Source organism: Chaetodon trifascialis, chromosome 7 (assembly GCF_039877785.1).
Source record: "Chaetodon trifascialis isolate fChaTrf1 chromosome 7, fChaTrf1.hap1, whole genome shotgun sequence".
Lineage (NCBI taxonomy): Eukaryota > Metazoa > Chordata > Actinopteri > Chaetodontiformes > Chaetodontidae > Chaetodon > Chaetodon trifascialis.
The window spans coordinates 6,101,209-6,114,325 of NC_092062.1; the positions used below are offsets into that span (position 1 = coordinate 6,101,209).

Here is a 13,117-nt window from a genome sequence, read left to right on the forward strand (position 1 = left end):
CTGAGGCTTCAGATTATTTCTTTGACCATGACACTGATAAAGAGGGGAGAGGGAAGGTCACTGAAGATGCTCTTGAAGAAGAGGTGTCAGAGGATGAGGATGACACAGAATATGATCCAGACAAAGAGACCACTGATGGGGAATAATCCAGTGATGAAGAGGATGCTCCTGCTGTGGTTACATTCCAGTCAAAGAATGGCACTTTGTCCTGGTGTTCATCCCCACCTGAGAGGAGAGGTCGGCTGTCAGCAGAAAATGTCATTTAGAAGACTCAAGGGTCAAGGTATGGATGATGTAAAGTCCTGCTTCGAACTGTTCCTGACAGAGGAAATCCAAACAACAGTCATGAACATGACCAACCTGGAAGAGAGATGGGTGTACAGCAATGCCTGGCAGGAGGTAGACCGAATGGACATTCAAGCCTACGTGGGTATCTCTATTCTGTCTGGTGTCTACAGATCCAACAATGAATCCACCGTCAGCCTATGGCATAAAGAGTCTGTAAGTAAGTAGGCGTCTGCAGTCTTTCAAGCCACAAAGCCCCTGAAGACTTTTCACTGTCCTTGGTGTTGCATTTAGACGACCGGGACAAAAGAGAGTAAGAGATGTTCAAGCATCAGAAGCAAGAGCCACCAGGAAGAGGAAGAGGTGCACACTGTGTGCACCAAGAGATGTCAAAACCATCCTTTTGTAGTGCATCTAAATGTAAATGTGGTGCATCTATTTGCAATGCATGTGCCAAAATCACAACAAACTGCCCAACACGTGCATGAAAATGTGTGATATGATAGATTTTTCGTAATTATCTCTTTTTGCTTTTCATTTTTTCAAAAGGACCCAGAGAAACAGAGAATAAGATTTATTTTTTGCTTGGACTTGATTTTGTTTATATGCTACAAAAGCTACAGGATCCGATTGTAAACTGGAAACAAAACAATAGGCACGCCCCACGCACGTGTTTGGTCTTGTCTGCTCGCTAGCTGTAAAAGAGTAGGCTACCGGTTTGTGTGGATGTCAAGTGCGAAACGCGGGACTGGATGCGAACAAGATTCTGAATGGAAAGTTTAGTTTCAAACGTCGCCAAATGATTCGACTGACAAGACCAAAGTTATCTGTGTGTGTTATCGGTGTGAAGTGAGTTATCACTGTAGCACATCCAGTCTGAAATACCACTTGATGGCCAAACACACGTACGGCTAATGCGAATTCTCCGCCGCCTCCTTGTCAAAACAAGGCGACAATGGATGGCTTTCGACAGAAGCATATGGATGCTATTATGTTCAAAGAAAACTTAAGAAAGGAAAGTTTAAGCCGTGGTTTAACTGCACTATAGAAAGAGTCCTAGTTGACTGCTCAAAGTGAGAATGTTAGGTGTGAAATATAACACCACATGTTGTTTTCAATTAAAAAACATTTGCACAAAGCAAGCCTATCCAGTTTTCCATGTTGATAACAGTATTAAAATGCTAATTAATGGGACTTGAGCTCCCGGAGCCAGCCGCTTGAAGATTCTCCACTTCTTCTTCTTCTTCTTCTTCCTCTTCTTCTTCTTCTTCTTCTTGGCAGCACGGCTCTCGAGCTCTTCCACCCACAACCTCATGGAGCTCTCCATCCTCTCCCACTGCTGCCCCTTGTCTTGCATCATCTGCTGGAGGCCAGTGATGGTCTGAAAGAGGAATTCCTTCTCCTTCTGCCACCCCTGTTGCATAGTCTGCAGAGCAGCCATGAGCTTATTATTCTTGTGTTTCTGCGTGTCCGCTCGAGCCAGACAGGAAGCATTCTCCTGCTCTAAGCAGTGGCATTCAGCCTTCAGCAGACTCTTTGTGCTTTCAGAGCTGCTCTGATCTTTTTGACCTCTGTCCTGTGTTGGTCCAGCTGTGCTTCATGAGAAGCCCGGCATCTTACCATGCACTCCTTTGCCTTCTCCGTCTCTTTTTGCAGAGCATTCTCCAAGTTGCTCACTTTACTCTGGAGCTTCTGAGCTTCAGCACTCTCAAATAACTGGTCTTTCTGCAGCTGTTCTACTCTTAAGGGAGCCTCAAGCTGTGCAGCGTCTTTGTCTGTAAGCTGCGCATTCAGACTCTGAGTGCTTGTCTCAAGTTTGTCTTCAGCCGCTGCACGGGACTGCTTTTCGGCAAGGAGCTCCACCTTCGCTGCCTTGAGCTTGTTTTCAAGGCTGTCCTTCGCTTCCCTCATGTGCTCCAGTTTCATTGAAAGGACCTTGTTAACCCGATTGACATAATTAACATAATCAGCCTTTTGCTGTACAGCATCTATGTCTGAAAGCTGCTTCTTTGGCCTCAGAGTGCTCATTTCAAGTTTGTCTTCAGCTGCTGCACGGAACTGCTTTTCTGTAAAGAGCTCCATCTTGAATGCCTTGATCTGCTTTTCAACGTCGTCTTTTGCTTCCCTCGTGTGCTTCGGGTCGATTGAAATGGCCTTGGTCAGATGATCAGGATCATCAGCCTCAAGCTGTGACTTCAGACAGCCGCTGCACGGGACTGCTTTTCGGTAAGGAGGTCTCTTACTTCTGCCATCGTGCAGCCGGGGCGGAGGACGTTTTTCTTAACCACTTCTCTTTGGCGATGATGATGATGATGATGATGATGATGATGATGATGATGATGATGATGCTACTCGCTGCTGGTTTTCCAGCGTTGGCTCAGTCAGTGTTGAGCAGAGCTGCTCCCATTCATTGGACGTTCAAACAGAAATGCAAACGTCAGTGCAGTTGTTTGTAGCTTTAAGCAGGTCGTTGCTTTGCAGCTCAGTGATTTCATGTTGTAGGTTGTCAGAAACATCAGCTGGGAATAATTTTATGAGCTTCACTAATAACTAATAATTCATAACTGCATGTGAATTTAAGTGATTTCACTTAGTCTCATGGTGCATTTTTATTATATAAATGATAATCGAATAGTTTTAAGAATAATGGTTGTTTTATTCTAGTGTCAGCAGACTGTCTCCTTCATGCTGTTACTTTGAAAGACCAGCAGGGGTCAGTGTTCCAGGTTTATCTTCCACTGCTTCCTGAGCACGAAAAAGCACCTGAGAAGGTGAAAATGTCGTTTAGTGTTCCTGCTTTGTCAAGCTCGTCCACAGATGGACTGATCAAAATGAGTAATTGGACCTTCAGGTTTCTGTTCATGCTACTGTTAGCCGCTAACTTCAAGAAGGCTAGCTTAACTCAGGCTACTAGTTAGTTCAGCTACATCAAGCGTGTGCAGTTTTACCAGGTAGATACAGTCACCTGGCCAGTGAACCTGACAGTAGATGTGCTGTATGTATGTGATCATGAACGATGACCCTGTGTGATCTGTCTATTTGAGTTCTAAAGTTGGATTTTGTTAATATTCTGTGAGTCACACTCAGAATTGGAACTTTTCTCTTTAACTTGGTAAAACGGTTCTCTACATGTGTCTTTTGCATTCAGAGCTAACTAATGATGCTGAATACAACTGAATACAACTATATGCTCATTGACCACAAATTAGCATGGATGGGTAGGTGTGGTGGGTCATTGTCAGGCCATAAATAGCAAATGGAAGTTCAAAACTGCTATTGTTCACAAGAATTTGAGTTGAGCATCAGTTTTAGGCAAAACAAAAATAACAATAAAATCTTGACAAACAGCAGATGTGTCATCCACCCTGTGCAGCACTGCAACAAACTGTTCATTTTTGAATTGTGTCTGGTTTCATCCCTGAGTACAGCGTAACATCCATCCCAAACAGGTCATAGAGCTTTTCCTAAAACATAAAGTGAAATCAGGTCAAACTAGTATCTGATTTGAGTAGCACATAAATATGAGTAATATGCAAAATCCTCTCCTTCTCCGTCTGGAGCACCACAGAACATTCTTTCTGGCATTCATTTCTCTGTCATTCCTGGTGCAGGTGCCGTGGGAGAGGGGAAGATGCTGCAGGGTTCAGGAGACAGCAGTGGCTCTAGGGTCACTCCTCTGGTGGTGGTGGAGCTGGCCCCAGACACCAAGGAGGAAGCCATTGCATGGTTGCTGAGCAGGATAAGAGACAAGCAACAGAATGGAGGTACGGACGTTAGAGTTTATCCACTCAACTCTAATATTTGTTTCCACTGTTTGCCATTACATTTGGTATTATTAATCCTGTCATTTCTCCCAGGTGCTGAGCTGCTGGTGGAGCAGCTGGGCCCCGGAGTCGGAGCTCAGGAAAAAGAAAACCCCAACCTGTTCCTGGTAGGGGCAACATGGCAAAGGCTGCTCTCTGGTGCTGAGGAGGTGGGCCTCTTCAAGGAGTTCAATGATGGATCCATGAGAGGCTTCACCTGTGCCAACAAGCACAACTTCACAGGCTTTAAAGGTACAGTCCAGGAGGAAGCTGCATGAAGCCTGTTGTTTGTTTTGTGGGTATTTTGGCAGTAGTCAATGAATTACAGCTTGACAATGATGTGTCATGCTGTTCACAAGGCGACTTATTGTCTGCTGGGGCATGGCATCCCACTCTTCTTGAAAGGCGGCCCTCAGGTCATTGAGGTTCTGGGGTACAGAGTTACGAGCCTCTACACAGTGATGTAGCTGATCCCATAGGTTTTCTGTGAGATTCAGGTCTGGAGAAAGTGCAGGCCACTCCATTTGAGGTACCCCAGTCTCCAGCAGCCGTTTCCTAATGATGCGACCTCGATGCACTGTAGCATTGTTGTCCATGAAGATGAAATTAGGCCTGTGTTTTTCCATGCAGGGACGCAATGAAGTGATGAATAATGATGTTATTCAGGTAGTATGTGCTTGTCACTGTACCATTCACAAAGTGTAGGGCAGCTCTGTACTGACACACCTCAACTCAACTCAACTCAACTCAACTCAACTCAACTCAACTCAACTCAACTCAACTCAACTCAACTCAACTCAACTCAACTCAACTTTATTTATAAAGCACTTTAAAAAACAACCACAGCTGTGACAAAGTGCTGCACATAGGAACATAAATAAATAGATAAAATGAATAAACCTAAAATATAAGACAAACAATAAAAACAATAGACACAATAAAACAGGAGCAAGGTCTCAAGCTTGGTCGAAAGCCAAGGAATAAAAATGTGTTTTAAGACGAGTTTTAAAAATGGACAATGAGGGGGCCTGTCTGATGCACAAAGGTAGGTCGTTCCATAATCTTGGGGCAGCGACAGAAAAGGCACGATCCCCTCTGAGCTTCAACTTTGACCTCGGTACCTCCAGGAGCAGCTGATCAGCTGACCTGAGGCACCGAGCAGGAGCGTAAAGATGAAGCAGCTCAGAGAGGTAAGGCGGGGCGAGACCATTTAAAGATTTAAAAACAAATAAAAGAATCTTAAAGTGAACTCTAAAATGCACAGGCAGCCAGTGGAGGGAGGCCAGGACGGGCGTTATGTGTTCCCTCTTACGTGTTCCAGTCAGGAGACGAGCAGCAGCGTTCTGGACCAACTGGAGACGTGAGAGGGAAGACTGGCTGACTCCAAAATAAAGCGCGTTACAGTAATCCAGCCGAGAAGTAACAAAGGCATGAATCGCTGTTTCAAAGTGCTGACTTTGGAGAATAGGCTTCACCTTTGCCAATTGACAGAAGTCAATTAACAGAAGTTGTTTAATAGAGAAAGCATGTTTTTTCTTCAGTGGCACATATATCTGACTGTCATCAGCATAACAGTGGAAGGAGATGCCATGTTTTCTCAGAATGGAACCCAGAGGAAGTAAATACAATGAAAAGAGCAGGGGGCCTAAAACTGAGCCCTGTGGAACCCCATACAGTAGAGGAGCAGAGGAAGATTCAGAACCAGCAATGTTCACACACATAGTTCTGTCTGCCACATATGGCTTAAACCATTCCAGTGCACTACCACAAATGCCCACTAGATGCTGCAGCCGAGATACTAAAATATTGTGGTCCACTGTGTCAAAGGCAGCAGTTAGGTCCAGCAAGACAAGAATCACATAGTCACCTGAATCACTAGCCAGGAGGATGTCATTGAAGACCCTGAGTAACGCTGATTCTGTGCTATGTAGAGTTTTAAAACCAGACTGGAAGACCTCAAGAATATCATGTTCATCCAGAAAACACTTCAGCTGAGCATAGACAACTTTCTCTAAGATTTTTGAAATAAAAGGCAGCTTGGAGATGGGCCTGAAATTAGCCACTATCGCAGGGTCAAGACCAGGTTTCTTCAGCAGGGGTTGCACTACTGCGTGTTTAAAACTTCTGGGGACAACACCAAAAGACAAACTGCTGTTAATAATGGTAAGGACCAGCTGCCCTATACTGGGGAAAACCTCTTTAAAGAAATGAGGAGGGACAGCATCGTGAGGGGAGCCTGATGGCTTAATATGGCTGACCAGATCCTCTAAATATGACAGAGTTACAGGTTCAAACTTATCAAACACAGCCGGGCAGGGAACAAACACAGAGGGGTCAGATGCAGGAGCTGAGATTAGAGCCCTTGTGCTAACAACTTTATCAATGAAAAAGTGCCCACACTGTAACACCACCACCACCAAAGGCTCATCTGGTGACAACAGCGGCTGATGCACAGCACTCTCCTTGATGTCTCCAACATTGCAGGTGGCCGTAATTTCTGCTCAATGTGAATTGACTTTCATCAGAGAACAGCACTGAGGCCCACTGGTCCCTTGTCCAGCGTAAATGCTCCCTGGCCAATACAAGACAATGACGCCTATGCTTGGTGGTGTGGTCAGGTACCCTTGCAGGTCATCTAGCACACAGACCACACTGATGTTAACGGTTTCGAATGATCTGACGTGACACTTGAGTGCCTCTCACTTCCCTTAAATGTGCCTGGAGTTGAGTGGCATTCATTATCCAGTTCCACAGGGCGGTGTTCACAATGAAGCGGTCATCTGTGTGGGATGTGGCCAAAGGACGTCCATTTCTATGCCTCTCTGACTCTTCCAGTCTCTCTGTATCTCTGTTGCAACCTGCTGATGACACTCTGTGACACTCTGAGCTCAGTGGCCACTCCCCTCCAAGAACATCCTGTTTGAAGCCTCGCAATGGCGAGGTACTGTTGATGAGTTGTTAGGTGTCGTCTTGGTCTCGTGATGTCAAAATGTGAACAGCATGATGAAGAGGTCTGTTTAAATACCACTTCTAATTGAACCAGGAAATTTATTGGTCAATTCATGGATCAAACACCTGTTTTGAACTCTGCCGTTCAGCTCCTTGCTAGAGAACAGCAAGTTGTGCAAAAAGTACTGAAACACTGAACAGTTGGACATATGCATTCAAAAGTTTAGAGATGGTCAAATCAAGTTCACCTGTAAAGGTTATAGTGCATTTTAGGTTCATCCTGAAATTCCACCCAAGTCGTGTATGTGCGAACTATCATTTTACTAGATGTGAAATGTATCTGTCTTTTAATTAAAACTGCTACAGTATTTAAGAGTAAAGAGTCTCACGTTGGTTAACTGTGAAGCACCTCTATCTGTGTTGTATATGCACGCTACATATACAGCATACATGTAGAGAGAAGTCCAGCAGACCTGAAGTGATTACTTGATTACTCCAGTGAGTTTTCTCTGTTTTATAACAATGTAAACCGCCATTTATTTTTAGATTTTTGATTAATTGAAAACAAACGGCAGATAAATCAATATTGAGAATAATAGTTAGTCTCAGCCCTGAGGGACTGACCTTTAGGGCTGAGACTAGCTGTAAAGGTAAATGAGGAATCACAGTGAAATTACTGGCCTCACTATCAGAGCATCGGAGCTGTTGTGGTGTTGATGTTTAACATGCCTTTGTTGTGAATGTCACAGCAGCTGCTGTTTGTGTCTCCATCTCCAGGGGACGGGGACAGCTTCCTCAGCATGGCTGAGTGTCAGTACATCATTAAACACGAGCTGGAAACATTAAGAGCCAAAGACGAGACCCATGTACCAGGACACACCCAGGCCAAGCTGTACCCTGGGAAATCTATCAGTGAGTGTCTGTCTACCTTTCACTCTGTTAGTCAAATTCAGATTGGCTGATCCATTTAGTGATAAAGCTTTGATGTGTCAGTTATTTAACTGCCTGGATTAGATAAAAGCAGACATTTCCATCTGGTTGTTTTATCCAGAAACGATTTCTTAATTGATCCTACCCGAGAATGGTCTATATCAAGGCATAAAGCTGGGAGATTTCATCCTTTTTGTCGCCCCAAACAGTGTGGGTTAGTTGACTGACAGAATGTTAATTGTCAGCCATGTTGATAATCAGTTATCTAATAATCTGATTTAGTTATTGGCTGAAAATGCCAAACATTCTGGTTCCAGGATCTCAGTTTGTGAGCTTTTGCAGAATTTTTCGTTTTACATATTCATATTTATTGAAAAATTTTTGGTTTTACACTTTGACAGACAAAATGAGCAATTAAAGATGTCACCTTGGAAACTTTTGATAGGTATTTTTCAGTAAACCATGAATTGTTAAGTGGGAAAATAAGATTACAGATTAATTGAGAACTAAACTGATGATTAAATGCTAACTTAAGTGTTTGAAACTAAAGCACGTGTTGCTCAGTGATTAAGTTTATCATAAGAACCCAATTTTAAAACAGCAGTGCTAATTATTATGTACATTATAAAAATGGCAGCTAATTAACGATAGCCACCAAATACTGAATTGTACTTGAGATGATCACTGTGTTCCTTTCTTGATCAGATGATTACTTTCTTCAGGTTCAGCTTCAGACAAGATTTGACTATTTCAACCGCTGTGGCACATTTTCATTTTTCCTCCTGCATATCATCAAGTTTTGTAATAGTAGTGAAATGTTGAAGGCAGCACAACTCTGCTTCCACCTCCTCCACTGAACACAGCATGTCTCCCCCAACACTGCCTCTCTCTCTCTCTCTCTCTCTCTCTCTCTCTCTCTCTCTCTCTCTCTCTCTCTCTCTCTCTCTCTCTCTCTCTCTCTCTGTCTCTCTCTCTCTCTCTCTCTCTCTCTCTCTCTCTCTCTCTCTCTCTCTCTCTCTGTGACTGCAGTATGGAAACAATAAATATGCAAATGCAGTGAAATATTCCCACAGTGAGATAAGGAAATGAACTTGCCGTGCAGATAGGGTGCCTCTATTCAGCGCCTGTGTTTGACAAATCGTGTTAAAGCCGAATGTAATCATTTTCGACAAATGATGCACTCAAGAAATGGCAGATGAAATGATAGAGCTTTCATGTGCTTGTATTTAGTCACTCTGTATTAGACAATAGGAACTGTTGCTATAGACAGTGCATTGTGTACCATGGGCCGGCTCCCAGCCATTGTTTGCCTGTCCTTGTTTTAGAAAATTAAGCTGCGTGTTTATTTGGTTGGCAAAGTGACTTCAGACAAACAAAAGGGAGGGATAAAAATGCAATGAGGCTGTTTTTATGTCACTCAAAAGTCAGTGAAACATCTTCCAAATAATTCAAACTTTGAACAAATGAAGCTACCTGCTCTATACACATTTCATCCATCGTGACGCTGTTAAAGCGAACAGTGTGGGATGAAGGTATGATAACACTCAAAGTAAAGCTGTTTTCTTGTTTTCGTCTTAGTTCGCAGACTTTTGTCCAAGGGGATCCTGATCCAAATGTTTCCTCTCCACGAGCAGGAGGAACTCAAGAGACTGTCGTTTTCTTGGTACAAAAAGGTGAAGTTGTCCTTTCAGCCTCTCGGTAAGTGGAGGAAGCAGCAGTTATCTCTCATTGTGTTTCTTGTGAAAACCCTGTGAGATAGACACATAGTCCCAATTATCCAGGATGAACAGTAGCTTTGATGTACAGAGGGAGTCTGTTCAGAAATGCTTCATTGTTATCCCTCCATATGCTTTAATTCTCTGCCTTTACAATGCTTATCATGATGCTCTGCCTTCTAGCTCAGAGTTATTCTCATACTTTGTGGATGTATTCTTTTCCTCTTATTTTCAACTGAATTGCAAATGCTCCGTAATGCACCACTTTCTTCTCCATCCTCTTTCCCCAGATGACATCAGACACTACTACGGTGAGGGTCAGGCCCTCTACTTTGGCTTCCTGGAGTACTTCACCTTTGCCCTGGTGCCCATGGCTCTCATTGGAGTGCCTTACTACCTGTTTGACTGGGAGGACTATGACAAATATGTCGTCTTTGCTGTGTTCAACTTGATCTGGTGCACTGTGATCCTGGAGGTATGCACTTATTTAGAAACCAGAGTCAGCTGAAGTAGAATTACAGTTTATGGGACTTAAATAGAAAAAATTGACTATTAAACAGTTTGGAAAAAATTAATGGAGTCATGCAGCCAGATGACTAGCATTAGCATGATAATATTGCACCCCAGTGAATAACAGTGTAGTGAAAGCTGAGTAAACACCTTTCCTCCACCAGTTGTGGAAGCGTTGCAGCGCCTCACTCGCCTACCACTGGGGCACACTGAGCAGGAAGAAGGCCTTTGAAGAACCTCGCCCTGGTTTCCACGGGGTCCTTGGATTCAACCCTGTGACGGACCGCGAGGAGCCTCTCTACCCCAACGCCAAGAGGCAGCTGCGTGTCTACCTTGTGTCCCTGCCGTTCGTCCTCCTCTGCCTCTACCTGTCCCTCTATGTCATGATGATCTACTTTAAGATGGAAGGCTGGGCACTGTTAGTCCACGATGAGGAGCCCACATTCTGGACCGGAATACTGTTGTTCATCCCCAGTATTATCTACGCTGTGGTCATAGAGATTATGAACCTCATCTACAGATACGCTGCTGAGTTCCTCACTGAGTGGGGTGAGTAGTTGTTATTGATCTATGTATCTTACATAGACATGTGCTAAATCTGAAACAAATAGTCTGTTATGAAGCAGACAGTCAACCAACCCATTCATTTAAGGCAGTTGGTTGCAACATCAAGCAGTTTGCATCACCGTGGAATTGTTATACATTGATGATCAATCCATTGATTAAAAGATAACAACCGATTCATTGATAGGACCAACAATGTTTCATCACAGCCTTAGATCAAATTAGTATTTCAGCTACATGACATTATGTGACACAGTCATTTAGCAGATGCTTTGGTCCAAAGTAACACTAATACTTGCAAGCATTTTCTTCTGTACCTGACAAAAATGGGACTCCGTCTTTGATGAAATGACTTAAGTCAAACTATGCAATAATTTTTATTTCTGTCAAGTGACCTCATTTGAAATGCACAGTGGTTGCAGCCCTGTTTGATTGAAGGTTTATTTAGCCTCAAAGCATGGTCAAAGTCAGTTTATGCGTCACAAGGAGACTTACTCATCCTGTGAAAACAAGTCTCACAAAATTAGTCAAACGACATCCCCGGGCCGTCTCCGCTTGGGCTTGGAGACCGCAGTTTCTAATCAGTTTCTGAGTCGGGGCGTGAAGTTCCAAATATGTGTGTTCAGTAGAGAGTGACATGAAAGCCACAATTGCTTTTCATTATAGGAAATGTAGGATCCACCACTTTCCCACCAAGTTCTACTGCATTATTTCCACTAACCAGTTCCTCATTGACTAGACTCACGTCTGTACAAACATTATTGTGACACATTCATAAACCTCACGTAAGGAGCCATTTTGACATTTTCCAGTTTCCTTTTGGATGTCAGGCAACAGGAACTGAAATGCAGATGGGAGGCCTGTGATAGGCTGAAGGCTTGCATCTTGTTTATTTGTGTTACTGACACGCTCTAAGCTTGTTTTCCCCTCTGTGATTTTAGAAAATCACAGGCTGGAGTCGTCATATCAGAATCACTTGGTCCTCAAAGTATTAGTAGTGAGTATGAACCACATATTAATGTTTTTCAACATTTCTAATTTCATCCTCCAGTGATCAGATGGCAGCCTGTCTTGTCAACTCTCCATTTATCAAAGTTGTCCTTACGCTTTTCTTCACAGTTCAACTTCTTCAACTGTTTTGCCTCGCTGTTCTACATCGCCTTCGTCATGCAGGACATGGTGCTGCTCAGACAGGTAGGCCTACCGTCCTTCCTTTATTCCTTCCCTCTCTTTCTTTGTGGCTTTTATTTATTTTCCTTTTCCAGTCATCCCACTCCCTCCTTTACACAGTCTCATCTTTTCTTCTTTTACCTTCCCTCTTGCCATCCTTCCTCCCTTTGCTCCACCTTGTGTCTGTTGTCATTGTCTGTTTTTGCCTGTTATCCAGAGTCTTGCCACATTGTTGATCACCAGTCAGATCCTGAATCAGTTCATGGAGGCCTTCCTGCCTTACTGGCTCCAGAGGAGACGCAACAAGAAGATGATCCGCAAAGTCCGAACGACAAGAACCCTGCAGGACAAAGAGCTTCCTCTGGCTGAGCAGGTCCGGCTGGAGGCCGACATGAGCACGTACCTGGTAGGTGCACATGGCCTTTTCACTCAGATTTGGATAAAACCTGGATGTCACCATTTCTATACAATCATTTCTTTAATATGAAAGACGAAGAATATGACAAATCTGTACGTCTGTCGCTGCTTCTCACTCTCTCAGGGTACATTCGATGACTACCTGGAGCTGTTCCTGCTCTTTGGTTACGTCAGTCTGTTCTCCTGCGTTTACCCTCTGGCTGCTGTCCTGGTGGTGTTGAACAACATCACCGAGGTTTACTCTGATGCCTTCAAGATGTGCCACGTGTTCAAACGACCTTTCTCTGACCCGGCAGCAAACATAGGAGTCTGGCAGGTGAGACATTTGCTTCAGTAACTTTTCTGGATATATCTGATTTGTCAGGCAGGTGACCAAAGCAAAGGTTCAGATGCTATTAAACAGCAGACCAGTAACTGACACACATACCCTCTCTTGTTGCTGTAGTTCACCTCTGTCTGAAAGCATATCTGATTATGCTGTCCGTGAGAATATCACATCCACAGGGACAAAATATTGTTAGTCTATTGCTTTCTTAGTGCCATTTGATTAGGAAAAAGCTATCACTTACTCTACACTGTGCCCAGCTGGCAAAAAGCTGCCACTGACTGTTACTGTCTCTGTGTCCAGCTTGCCTTTGAGGCCATGAGTGTGATTGCTGTTGTGACCAACTGTGCGTTGATCGGCATGTCTCCACAAGTCAAGGCTTACTTCCCCGACTCAGAGACGCAGCTCATACTCTGGACAGTGGCTATTGAGGTAATTCATATACACAT

General features: G+C 43.8%; 1 protein-coding gene across 1 annotated transcript in view; it reads left to right on the forward strand.

Moving 5' to 3' along the window:
• Positions 1–13,117, forward strand: part of ano10a (anoctamin 10a) — a 39,038-nt gene that overhangs the window by 3,143 nt on the left and 22,778 nt on the right. Inside the window, exons 3-13 of the mRNA XM_070966718.1 lie at positions 3,897–4,049; positions 4,143–4,340; positions 7,815–7,949; positions 9,546–9,665; positions 9,973–10,157; positions 10,357–10,741; positions 11,698–11,753; positions 11,876–11,950; positions 12,144–12,332; positions 12,468–12,659; positions 12,972–13,100. Coding sequence (XP_070822819.1) covers positions 3,917–4,049; positions 4,143–4,340; positions 7,815–7,949; positions 9,546–9,665; positions 9,973–10,157; positions 10,357–10,741; positions 11,698–11,753; positions 11,876–11,950; positions 12,144–12,332; positions 12,468–12,659; positions 12,972–13,100 — 1,797 coding nt within the window. The 5' untranslated portion in view covers positions 3,897–3,916. The remainder of the gene's footprint in view (positions 1–3,896; positions 4,050–4,142; positions 4,341–7,814; positions 7,950–9,545; positions 9,666–9,972; positions 10,158–10,356; positions 10,742–11,697; positions 11,754–11,875; positions 11,951–12,143; positions 12,333–12,467; positions 12,660–12,971; positions 13,101–13,117) is intronic.